General features: G+C 38.5%; 1 protein-coding gene and 1 long non-coding RNA gene across 5 annotated transcripts in view; one reads left to right on the forward strand and one right to left on the reverse strand.

Moving 5' to 3' along the window:
* Window positions 1-13,198, reverse strand: part of Scml1 (Scm polycomb group protein like 1) — a 14,080-nt gene continuing 882 nt past the window's right edge. For 3 of the 4 annotated variants that reach the window (XM_074063566.1, XM_020186520.2, XM_074063564.1), the window contains exons 2-7: window positions 8,952-9,101; window positions 7,106-7,183; window positions 5,140-5,244; window positions 4,298-4,766; window positions 2,129-2,280; window positions 1-1,649 (exon numbers count right to left, since the gene is read on the reverse strand). In XM_074063566.1, the coding sequence (XP_073919667.1) occupies window positions 1,515-1,649; window positions 2,129-2,280; window positions 4,298-4,766; window positions 5,140-5,244; window positions 7,106-7,183; window positions 8,952-8,981 (969 nt within the window). In that variant the 5' untranslated portion in view covers window positions 8,982-9,101 and the 3' untranslated portion in view covers window positions 1-1,514. The remainder of the gene's footprint in view (window positions 1,650-2,128; window positions 2,281-4,297; window positions 4,767-5,139; window positions 5,245-7,105; window positions 7,184-8,951; window positions 9,102-13,198) is intronic. The other variant, XM_074063567.1, reaches the window with a different exon arrangement.
* LOC141419823 (uncharacterized) overlaps window positions 4,667-13,198 on the forward strand; it is a 24,380-nt gene continuing 15,848 nt past the window's right edge. Inside the window, exon 1 of the long non-coding RNA XR_012444545.1 lies at window positions 4,667-4,798. This is a non-coding gene — a long non-coding RNA (uncharacterized lncRNA). The remainder of the gene's footprint in view (window positions 4,799-13,198) is intronic.

The following is a 13,198-nucleotide window of genomic DNA, read 5'->3' on the forward strand; positions in this document are numbered from 1 at the left end:
CTTACTTAATTTTATTATATTTTAAAATCTCAAAATAACAGAACACAGTAATTTTCAAACATCCGAGGAATGTTCAACTGGGCACAGAGTCTTCATACAAACAATTTGAAAGACCAAGTTTCAGTGACAATCTCACCTTGTATCACACAAGAATAACATAGATAAAGTGATCATTTAAACCATGTGCAGCCATTAAATAGTTGTGTTTCACATTTATGTATAAAGCATGCTTGGCTTTCTAAAAAGAGAATGTAAATTCTTGCCCCGGTGGACATTTGACTTTATAACAAATGGCTAATATTATTAGCACCAATTCTCAATGCTTATAAATGTTATACCAAAAGTTACACAATGTAACAACAATAACAGAATAACGATGCGCATGTTTCTCTTAAAAGTTTTAAACTGTGAAACAAGGCCCCCCAAAAGATGTCAGAGCTAGTGTGTCTTCCAATGTTTAACAGCATGAATGACTCAGAAAATGGCAAAGGACAAAGAACTTTCCTATATGTGAACCAATCTATGGACTGTTTCTGACTTTCTGAAGAGTAAGCAGAGAGGTAGTAGTGATGGCAAATAATGCATATATATGTCTCAGAATACAAATATCATTACCTCTGTGGCAGTGCAAAGTACCATTTTGAATTAAAAAGGTTTTACTTGTGTTTCTAGTTCAGGTATAGAATAAAATGTAAATATGAAACAGTACTCATATGAAGAATAAACACATACAACAAAATGTCTTTCAAAAACTTAGATATAGGGGGTCTTCACAGAGATACGTGAACAACTTCCTAGTTAGCCAAAGTATGAAATCTTTAAAATAACAGGTATTTATCTTAACAAAATATAATAAGGCTCCACCCAAACCACTCTTGTAGTACTGTATCTTGCATAAAATAGCCATTCTATTTATCCTATAACTTATCTAAAAACTGTAAGAACACCTAATAAAATTTTGTAAAGTTTTTCCTTTTAAATGTGAATAAATGAAACATTCAAGGTCATAACAACAAAGAAAAATAATGTATATGGCTATTGCTTTTCTGGCAACTGGTAGAACATTAACAGTATACTACAGTGTCAGATATTTTATATCTGAGCAAGAGATGACAAGTATACCTTCACCTTTAAATTCTCTTGTGAGGAAAAATTCTCATGGATTTAACTATAGAAGTTGTCAATCCCTAGTATTTCCTCTTTAGCTGTTTTGATGAACCCCTATCAAAGGGTTGTGGGTTTTTTTTTTTTTTTGCTGTTTTCTGAATGAAGCATATTTGTAAGCTATCAATGAAAAATATCAAAAAGACAAAGCATGTGGATGAACTTCCTATTGAATATGCTAATACTAACATTAATGAATTTTAAAGAAGTAGACGACTATAATTAGCTTTGCAATTTTGGATATAACACATTTTAGAGAAACTTTCTATAAAGCAAAAATTAAGAGCAGGAAAATAGTTTCACATGAGGAGGAACTGGCAAGCCCAATCTAAATTTCTGCAAACATTTTTTCAATTCTTGAGGCATTTTTCTTCCTTAAGCTTTTCAATGTAGTGACACAGCTTCAAGGCTGTTCCCAGCTTCAACCCCATGTACTTCATCACCATGTCAGTATTGAGAAGTAGTAGGGCCTTCCCATCAATTTCCTACAGAGAAAAGGAACTTATAATAATTAATAATACTGTCATATTTGACAAGCAGTTATTTCTTTATATATAGGAATATGTAAAAACAGAGAGCAGCTCATTCAGAGATGTAGACTCTCAGAGATGCAGTCTCTGAATGTGTCCATTTTATAAAAACTATTAAAAATATAAGTTGTACAGTGAAGCATCATTTCAACATTTATAAATTCACATCAAACTTTAAGAAAAGTGAAATTTAACATATTTTTAAATGAACTATGTCAAACTATGTAATTTTAAATAATCCATGTTGAATAAAATACTACACATCTATGACAAAAAGGGTAAAACCTCTGAACTGCAGAAATGAATTTCTGATATTCATTAATTTCTGACAATGGCTAGGAATATGAGTATATCAATAACAACTGAAAGGCCCATACAGAGGTTATTCTAAGGCATTAGGGAAGCAAGAAAAAAAGGATCAAAAGATACATTACATGTTGTTTCATGAGGTTGGTGAGGGAGCCTGACATCTGAGGGTCTGCACGCTTCAGGAAAAGGATAACGTCATCCACTGACCAAGTCGAAGCGTCCTCCAGGGCTTCTTGTTTCAGGGGAACAGGGCCAGCTTCCAATGGTGAACTTGCAGCTTTGATGGGGGACAAAAACAAATCACAGTTCACCTGATCATTATCCTGAAAGAAGAGATGTTAGCTAGGGAATAATGGTGTCATTCCTGGAACCTATTCTTAAGTATCCAAGCAAGGAATCAAGATGACAACTGTAAAATCCAGCGAAATCCTGAATAAAGATGATTGCTAGGCGCCGGTGGCTCACACCTGTAATCCTAGCTACTCAGGAGGCAGAGATCAGGAGGATCACAGTTTGAAGCCAGCCTGGGCAAATAGTTCCACAGACCCTATCTCGAAAACACCCTTCACAGTAAAGGGCTGGTGGAGTGGCTCAAGGTATAGGCCCTGAGTTCAAGCCCCGGTACCACAAAAAAAAAAAAAGAAAAAAGATCTGAGGAGAGTGGCTTCAGAGCATCCCATGTGACCTCCCCCAAACAGCAGGAAGACACCTTAAAGCTTCAAAGATCATGAAACAGATGCAACAACCCAAAACCTCGGGCACAGACAAGTACAGGAAAAGATCTGTTGCGTGGATTAAATTAGGTTGGTCTAATTTAACCCATTACTCTCCTATTTTAAGTGTTTCAGTGAAGTGTTCCCAACTTCTCTTTCAATCTCTTTCCCTTTCTAAATGAGGTTTATTTTACTAAACACAATGGAAATTACCCAGATTTACAGGTTTATAATTTCTTAAATTTGTTCACTTTTTTGTGGTGCTAGGGATGGAATCTGGGGCCTGTACATGCTGGGCAAGCACTGCATCACTCTGAGCTATCCCCAGCCTTGAAATTGTTCACTTTAACCAACAACTTTCAATTATCCCATTATCTTAGAGAACCAAATTAGTTATTTTACCAAATCTCTCCCATGTATTTAATATGGGTATTTTTGGCACAACTTTTACTCTAGATTCCCATCTTGTGGCTTAAAGGTTTATCTGAATTTTAAAGAAACCAAAACTTTCTGCTGAGCTAGGTCAGAGGTAACACTAGCATTTTATTTAATTCCTCTTTCATGTTTAATTACATAGCAATAGATAATCTTGATTGAAGGTTTACATGTTTAATAAAGAAATAACAGAGACATGAAATAATTTTGGTGTTTGTACCTCAGCAGGTTTTAGCTGTGCTGTGCACTAAGTTGTTCTGAAATTTGTATTCTGAGAAGTATTTATTGTTGGGGTGAACAATAAGGGCAGCCATGTTAGGACCAGACCCCCTTCCCTTCACAATTGGCTTACTGGAAACTCCCTACCTGACCCCAAAGACTGACAAAAGGACAGCCGTCAACCTTTATCTCTGGGTGTGCACCAAGGACAGTTGAGTAGACACCTTGCCTAACCACAACTTATCTTCCTTGGTTGCCTAGCAACAGCATTCCTTAGTGACCCACAGGAAAATGTTTCCACCCAGTGACCTTCCTAGTACTTTTCCACCAGCTCCCCCTATTTATATTGCAAGCCTGTATATGGCAGTGGGCTCTGGCCCTCTTGCTGGCCACGCCCTCTGCAGGCTCCCTTTCCAGAATAAAGCCTGTGCTGATGTTAAGCTGCCTCCCATCTATCCTTCGATGCTTCCCTTCAGTCTAACATTTATTAACTCAAGCAGAGTGTTTGACTCCCTAAAATTAGAGTGTGTTGATAACTGAGGGGGTTTTTATAATTTGCTAGAAGGATTTTTTTCTTTAACAATGGACAGTCAACAAAAATTTGATATATCCTTTCTTTCCTGTCATCTGGGCCATGGCCATTTTTGGAGTGTTTTGAGTTATTTACTCAGGGAAAAAAGGTAAAGAAAATAGAAGATTAAAATATTTACAATGGGATCATTATGGGGCTCAGTGGAAAAGAGCCATGTTTGCTGATTAGCACAATGCCTTACACATAATACACACTGAATAAACATTAGTCATCACTATGCATATTCCTCAAACCAGCCATCAAAATAGTAAACAAATTCCACTGGCTTGCATAGAGCATGTTGATGAACACAGGTTCTAAAATGCTATCTGCAACATGAGCCATTCCAAACTCACCAAAACCAGTTGGGATGCATAGAGATAACATGGAGTCATTCTTTATTTCAGAAATGGGCTCTCTTTGGGTCAGTGAAGGTGAAGAAGTCACTGCAGAAGATTCAGAAGTGATGGGAATCTCAGAGCTGGCAAAGCAGGCCAGTGTAGAAGAGCCAGGCACACCATCATCAGATCTCAAGTACGTCTGGTATGAGCAACCAGAGCAGTGTGGAATCGAAGGACTGCTTCTCAGGACTGGCGACTCCTGCTCCCTGCACAGAGACTCCTGCATAACTGACTGGGGATCATCGGAATGAAAAGAGGTCATCATAATGTTGCTTTCATTATCATTTTCAGACCTGTGAACTGGTAAAGTCGAGCTGTAACTTTCACAAGAGAATGAACTGTGACGCTCCCTTTTCTTCGCTTTCTGGGCTTTAGTTTTTTTAGAAACCAGGTAGCTATTTTTGCATGCAAATCCCAGAGGCTTCTGAAATGATAGGAACCCAGCATAAATCAATGGTGAGTCAATATATTAATATTTATTTTCCACACAATATTGTTTTACAGTATGAAAATTAAGTATTTCCTTTTGATGGTATGGTTAATTTTTATTCCTCTTCAGCCCAACATTTTAGTTGTGCTGTATATATTATAGGTACAAACATAGAAATACTCATTGTTATATGTTTGTCAAACCTAAACTTCAGCATTCTTCCAACAGTTTTTACCTCCTGCTGCTACTAAAGCAAGATCAGCTCTACTAACCTCACAGTTACTACTTCTCTGTTGCTTTTAGCTGACTGGCATTTTTAGAAGCCAGAGATTTATCAGAGTTGTGACAATATTTGTATAAAACTTACACGATAGTGCCAAAGGTATTTTGTATGTAAACGCTTGATTTTCAACACCTTCCTGTGAATGATATCAAACTTCTTATCCAGGTTTTGAATGGCATCATATATAACCTATTATAATAAAAGATATCAGTAGTTCATATTTCAAAAGAAAAGTAACACATGAAACTCCATTGAGCCAACTTTTAACCGCTAGGCACAATGAAAGTCCTCAAGTCATCAGAAACTGTGTAACTCCATTGCAGGTGATGCAGGGCCTACCTGGTCAAGACAGGGAGTCTGGACCTGCACCTGCACTGCTCTGACCCCTGTGCACATTGGAAGGTGCTTGTGTGCTAGAAACTGGAAAGTGAGTGTATCATAGTATCTGACAGCAGCCCATGTGGGCTTGCAGTCACTTCCCATCAAGGGAGGAGCTATCTTCAGAGACAAATGTCCAAATCTGCTAAGGGTCAAAGACTCGCCCTCCAAATAAAGACTTGTAAACTAATAGACAGGGGGCTTTCCACTCTGCGAAGAACATGGAGCCAAATACAACAGATGGAACTTTTGGCTCCAGAATATTTTAAAACCATGCAGTCAACAATTAACCTTACAAAGCCATAAGTACACCTTTCCTATGTGCCAATCACATATGTACCTGATAAAAGTCTGAGAATTCTTGAAACACACAGACATTTCAGGCAAAAAGCACAGACATTTCAGGCAAAAAGCACACTTAGATAAAAGACCAGAAGCATTTCCTCATTCATTCATTTAAATAAATATTTATGAGGGCCTTCCACTGTCAGAACTACTTTGCTAAGTGCAGACAACATGGACACTGAAGAACAAAACGAAAACAGAAAGTTCCTGTCCTGGAGGAATGCCAGCCATCTTCTTCCCTGGGGAGAAGCAGAAGCAAAGAGACCATTCCAATAGAGCAAGTGAGCTGGGGATGCAGCTCAGACAGAGGCCTTGGATTCATCTCTAGCACCCCAAGGGAAAAAGCAGAGCAAGTGACTGAGAGCCTGGGGCAGTGATTCTCAAACTCTGGTCCATGGGCAGCAGCATCAGCATCACCTGCAAGCTTGTGAGAAATGCAGTATCATGGGCTCCACCCCATTCTTACTGAATGTAGAGCCCAGTAGGGGCAGCCAGCTGGGTTTTAACAAGTCCCCAGGTGCCTGCTCAAGTGGGATAATCACTGCACTGAGGTAAACGGTGTGGCTCTACAGGCACATGGCTGCTTTCTGTGCCAGAGTTCTGCCACTTATTAGCTGTGTGACCTTGAACAAGTTACTTGACTTCTCTGTGTTTCAATTTCTTCATGTACAGAACTGGGGTGAAAATTTCTCTTAGGAATTCTCCTTGCTGTAGCATTATATTAATACTAAGGATAACAATACTGCATGGTGTCTGTCCAAGAGTGCTCAGTACTCTATCAGTATTAGTATTGTTATTATCACCTCTGTTATCTTTAAAGACACTCTTGAAGGCTGCCATTTTATTTCAATTGAGGATCCTGACATGCATTTAAGGCACATAATAAATTGTATCTAAATCAATTTCCTTTAAAACTTGTGTAAGGGAAATTAATTCAATATTGAGCAATCTAAGTGGAAGAGATACAACTATATTTGATCAGTAATGTTTTTCTTTAAAGTTCTAAAAGATACATATTACTATTTCAAAAATTTCACCTGCAAATGCTATTCTAACTGTAAATTGTTAAAAATGATCACTACTGGGTGACTGTCATGATACCTTGATCTGGAAATTATTATGATATAATTATAAATAATTTGAAATGCAAATTTCAACTAATTGAACAATTCTCTTTATATGAGATAAAGAGAATTTTCATTTGAACATTTTTTTTGACAGAACTCAGGGCCTCACATTTGGTAGGCAGGCACTCTACTCCTTGAGTCACAGCTCTAGCCTATCACTTGAACATTTTAGAAAACCACACTTGAGAGAACTTTCATACCTGACAATGGGTAAGGACATCCACAACTGTTTTTTGTTCCTCTTCATCGTAGGATGTATCAGATCGAATACTTCCTTGCTAGAATAGTTTTTAAAAAGTAAGCAGTTAATGCTTTACTTCAGTAAGGGTCATTTTTAATACTAGGGAAGAAACAATGCTTTTCCTAAATTGTTTTTTCAACAGCCTTTGAAAATTCTAACCCAAAGCAGAGTTAAAATAAAAATTCACATTAATAATGAGTATGGAAATGATGACTGCCAATTAAGAAAGGAAGCAAGGAAAGAATTTTCAGAAGAATCTAGGTGCATATTTCCAGCACAAAGCCACTCTGAATTTCCTACTATACAAGAAAAATGAGAAAGGAAAATGGTTAAGAGCTCATTGTCCAATGAAAGAAAGCATACAGAGTCAGGATAGTATTTTCTTTAAGTGTGAGTTTATAGACCAACTCCACAGTATATGTGAATTTAAACCTTTCCCTTTACAATGGTAACTTTTAATATACAGGGCAACTATCAGTATTACTTACATTACAGAAATATGTAGCGTTTGGCTCATATGCATAAAGAACAGTACTATCACCATCATAAGTAGATATTCTGGTTCTTTCCTGAGAAATATTTATTAAAAATTAAAAAGGAAACGTGAAAGAACTAAAGAAAAAATTGAGGAGTTCAAGCAAGTGCTCCACCACTTAAGCCACACCTGAAGCCCTTTGGTTTTTATTTTGAGACAGGGTCTCAATGCTATCTTTGCCCAGGGCTGGCCTCAAACTCTTGATTCTCCTGCCTCCATCTCCCAAGTAGCTGGGATTCTAGGCTTGCGCCAAAGTCCTATTTGTGATCTCAAAGGACCTGTGCCCATTGTATGTACTGTCTCTACATGAAAAGATGTATGTACACAGCTGTGTTCTCATTAATCCGGCCACACATTAGATGCCATTTTCCATCAAGCCTAACCCTTTGTACTTCAGGGCAGAAAGTCTATGCTAAAACTGTCTTAAAAGCAAACAGCTTTCTAATCGTGAACAAAAGAATGTTACATGGCTATGGACTTTTAAATAATCCAACAGTGCCACTCTGTGGACAAAATAGGAACTATTTAAGCACTTTTTCTCAAATTAATCTTTAAATTGTTTTAAAACATTTTTGGAACAAGACAGGGTATAAATAAGTGAAGAGGCCATAAAATAACCACTACCTTTTGGTAAAAATAATTTTTTATTCTACAAATGAATTATGAACTCGAGGAATAATTTTAAAATAAACACACTTGGTAGCTATGTATGATTTTGTTTTAAAATACACGATAGAAATTACCTGAGTTGGCGTCGCATTGATTAGATAACCAAAATAATATGGAATTGAACTATAGATTACTACTTATAAAAATATACTATTTTATCTTTGTATAGTGCCTGATGCTTTTCAAAGTGCTTTCACAAATAAGCCAGACTGAGAAAGAGAAACATCTCATCTTCTCTCTCATATGAGGAATCTAAACCTAAAAAACAATGAATGATGTGAGTTGTGAGTGTAAAACAGGGAGGGATTGTTCCAGGGTGGGAACCAGCAGGAGGGTGAAGAAGGGGAGATGCGTGTGATCAAAGCACTTCCGAACCAGGAATGAAAATAGAAAAATGAAGCCCCTTAAAATTGTTTAAAAGGGAAGGGTTAAGAGAGAGGGGGTGAATTTGTTCAAAGTACATTATATGCATGTATGGAAATATAATGAAACACCTTTGAACAATACACTAATAAAGAAAAGAGAGAAAAAGTTAAACACAATTTAGAAAAGAACTATAGTACAATGAAACGAACAAAGATTTTCAATTTAAAATACAAACCACATCGATTTCACTGGAGGTTCTAGACATTTTTTTTGCGTGTGTGCAACAGGACAACTCCACTTCCTCTGAGTTGAGCCAAATTAGTTTTAAACTTGCTGGAGGGTTGTGAAACTGCTTAGTCACCTAAGACTGGTAAACCTTCCACTCCTGAAAAGCAACGCATAAAAAAGTTACTTCGCACACTTACTACCTAAATAACCTTAACATGGATGTGCTTTCAGAATACCACCTCGAACTGGAGTCCTGGTTGGATTTTCGACAGAATTCTTCCTCGCGCAATTTAAAATAAGTGTTTAGGAACTGAAGAGCTCCGTGGCCCGTGAGCAGGAATAAACATCGAGTTAAACGCAATTCCAAATTGTGAAGTGAATGCTTTACAACCTCAAGTCTACGGAGCAAAAGCTGGAACCTGAGCAGAAGAGAACCGGCAAGGCGCGGCAAGGCTACTGTGAGGCAGGCGGCGGCCTCCACCCTCCCCCACGCCAGGAGGCCGGTGCCCCGCCCCGCCCCGCCCCGCCGGCCGCAGCCGGGCGCCCAGAAGCGCTGGGGACGCCGCCGCCGCCGCCTCACCTGCCCAGCGAACCCTTCAGAGTATCTGTAGGGTCCACTTCTGCCACGATCTTTGAATGTCTTACTCCTTAGGTTTTACGTTAAGCCTGGATGTCAAATATAAGCCAAAAAATCTAGAGTGCTGAAGGTTCGGCTACGGCTGAGGCATTTAACTTCGCCACTGACTGCAAGGACATAGGTCTCTGCCTTGCGGGACAGGGAGGATCTGAACACCTGTGGCAGTTACTGCGCGGGGCGCCTTAGTGAAAAAGCTCATTCACCCCATCCATATTTGAGGCAGAACAGCAATGAGAGGTGCAATGAAGGGACTGGGTTTCATCTCTTCCCGTTTCCTCCTCCTGCTGGGGACATACTAATGACCAACTGCCCAGAGAAGAGAAACCAAATGGAGACTAAGAAGATGGGAGCGTTAACTCCCAAGTTAAATGCAGACCAATGTATAAACATTTCAAATTATAAAACACCTCCGATTTGAGCCGGAATTTCCACCGATTTTGTTTTTTGCTTTTTCTTACTTTTTTCTGACTATAAAACTAATATGAGCTATGAGTAATTAAACCGGGGCGTATCCATACAAAGGAAGACTTGCAGCAATGAGGAAAACCGACTGCTGCTCCCCGCAAGTATGAACCTCACAGTCCTGACCTTGAGCAAAAGTCAGACATAAAAGAGAACACATGGTATGATTCAACTCACATACACCTCACAAACAAGCAAAGGTAATCTATAGTGGGAGAAGTATCTCCAAATCAATACCTTTACATATATCACATTTTACAATTTCTTAGTGTCCTATCTTGTAAATATACCATGATTTATTTAACCAGTCCACAATTCTTGGATATTCAAGTTACTTCTAAAGTTTTGCTCTTAAAAAGAACACTCAGAACACTCTTGCCCACGTGCAAGTAGTCCTGTGGGGTAAATTGCTAGAAGCAGAAACAATGGGTCAAAGAAGTACAAACCATGGTATCCACATTTGGAAATTCTCCACTACTTCCTTCTCACTAAGGAGAGCCACATCAGCCAGATGTTATACAACACACTAAGGACTATGTTGTTCCTGCATATAGTTTTTAAGCCACAACAAATAACTGATAGTACCAAATGACTTTTGGGCGTCAGATGATAAAGTGACTTTCTCCTTTGACCTACCAATGTAACATACTAATATATTTCTTAAAGGTCTTACAGTGAGTGATCCAGCTGGTCATGGAGAGAACAACATTCAGTTGCATTTTATTTAGAAATTATTTGCATGTCTAAGACCTGTACATTAATAAGATGGTGTATTTCTCAAATTAATGAGCCAATATTAGCACATTATTATTAACTCTTTGTAACAAAATTGTTCTGCAAAATTAATCAGGAAGCCTTCCATCTCTTTCTATGCTCTGAAAAACTTTGCAACGCAGCAGAATTTCTATGCCTTAAAAGTTTGAAAAGTTAAAAAAAAAAGCCCAGATTTGGTAACATTTTTAATTACTCAAATTATTCTACATTTTCTTGAGTTGTTTCAACAAACTACTTTTATCCAGAATGATAGTACCTTCATAATTACAAAATTATTAACAAAATCGCAGTTTAAAACCATTCATTAGTTTCAACTTAATTTGGAGTTTTCTCTTTTTTTCTTGATTTACGATTCCATTTTGTTAATTTACTGCCAAACCTATGGCATAGGTTCTATTATTACCCCCATTTTCCTTATGAGAAAACTGGGACAAAGAACACTTAATTCACCTGTCATAGCTAGTTTAACGTTCTTTACTTCTCTATTATTAATAAAATCACCTGGAATCTCTTCCCCAACAGTAAGACAATAAAATTCAAACTCCTACCATGATCTGCAAGGTCCTTACACAATAAGGACCCTGTCTACCCATCAGAGGTCACCTCTTACCACTTGTCCTTGTGCTCTAAGCCTAAAATATTTAGTGTCTGGACTTCTGTTAGACAAAGTGCACCTGCTACTATTAAAAACTCTCAGTCAGCGTTGTTAATTATAATGCTGCCAAACTTGGCCACAATCAGACACAGGAGCAGGAGCAGTCGGTACTGAGCTACTACCATTGTCCTCCTGACATTTTTGTTTCTGTGACACATTTACAAATTAACACCCATCTTGCACTCTTTGAGCCTCCTGCTCTTGTTACAATGCCCCACAGTCTCTCCACACAGGAGAACCTAATCATCTTAAAAGTTTACTTCAAGTTCCACCTTCCAAAATCAAAGATCAACAATCACTCCATCTGGATACGACACTGCTTTTTACCCAAGGACGAGAATACTCACACTTTAACAGTTAGGCAACTGTCACACAAGTCCAGTTACATGAGACCAGTATCAAAAAACATTCCACAATTACTCACACTTTAACACAGAGCATCAAAGAACATTAAGGCTTTAGGCTTCTGGCCAGAATCCCTGGGTTTGGATCCCACTTGCCTCACTTACTAGCTGTGTATAAGTAAGTTGTGGACAACTTATGGTACTTCAATTCTATGTTTCCACATTTTAAATCTGTAAAATGGGGATAATAACAGTACAAACCCAATGGATTTGTAAGAACTAAACGAATTAATAAATGGCAAGTGCTTAGAATAACACTACTATTATTTTACTGTTTGGGTATTCACCCCATCTACCCAACAAAACAGTCATGAGGTATACAGGCAACACATCCTCAGGGTCATAACATGCAATTTATAATCCCATTGTACTCGTATGCTGCAAATATAACTCTTTCTTGTGAAAGAGCTGCTATCTTTCTTTTGTTGTTGTTATTGGCTGTACTGGGGTTTGAATTCAGGGCCTTGCACTTGCCAGACAGGTGCTCTGCCAGTTGAGCCACTCCACCAGTCTCAAAGTACCACAGCAGGATACAAAAATAAGTAAATAAATAACAACAACAACAACAACAAAAACCCTGGGCTTTAGTCAGAAACACTTAAATCCAAATCCAAATCGCAAACTTTGCCACTTTACTTTAATGCTTCTCTGTGCCCCATTTGTTTTTGTTTTTGTTTTTTGGCGCTTGCTCTGCAGGCGCTCTGTAACTTGAGCCACGACCCCAGCCCCATGCTGCAACTTTTGAACGTGCAAAATTTAGTCTTACACTATTTAAGACTAAATGATCGTCATGTAGTCAGCATCATGCCTGGTTCACGGAAGTCGCACCTAAAGTTTAGTTCCCTTTCACTGCTTCTCACAAGGTACAAGATTACAGCTTTTACATTTTCTTAGAGTTCAACCATGACAAGATCATGCAAACTTAATTTCATTCTTTAAATTCAAAATCCCGCAAAAACGCGAAGCCATCTCGTTTTTCAAAGACTTGTCCCTTACACATTAAGGTCATTTTAAAGACATTTTCCACAGCCACGTTTAGTTTCGATCCCGGCACCAGCATTCACCTGCCATCAAAGTGTGCGAGAAGGCATACTTCACAAGGACGAGGGCTGAGAAGTACACATTCACCCCAGGAGCAATACAAGGCACAATACAACGAGCAGGCTCTCCGCCTCGAGTTATAAAACCAGAGGAGAGCGAGGTAAAGGAGGGAGGGCATCGATCGATCTCCAACAGACTAAGCAAGCGCCTTTTGTAGCAAACCACGCAGACGCCCGCGGGCTGGACCCAAAGCTCGCACCCGAGGCTCCCCGTTTTACAGG

The sequence above is a fragment of the Castor canadensis genome, chromosome X (genome assembly GCF_047511655.1).
Source record: "Castor canadensis chromosome X, mCasCan1.hap1v2, whole genome shotgun sequence".
Classification (NCBI taxonomy): Eukaryota; Metazoa; Chordata; class Mammalia; order Rodentia; family Castoridae; genus Castor; species Castor canadensis.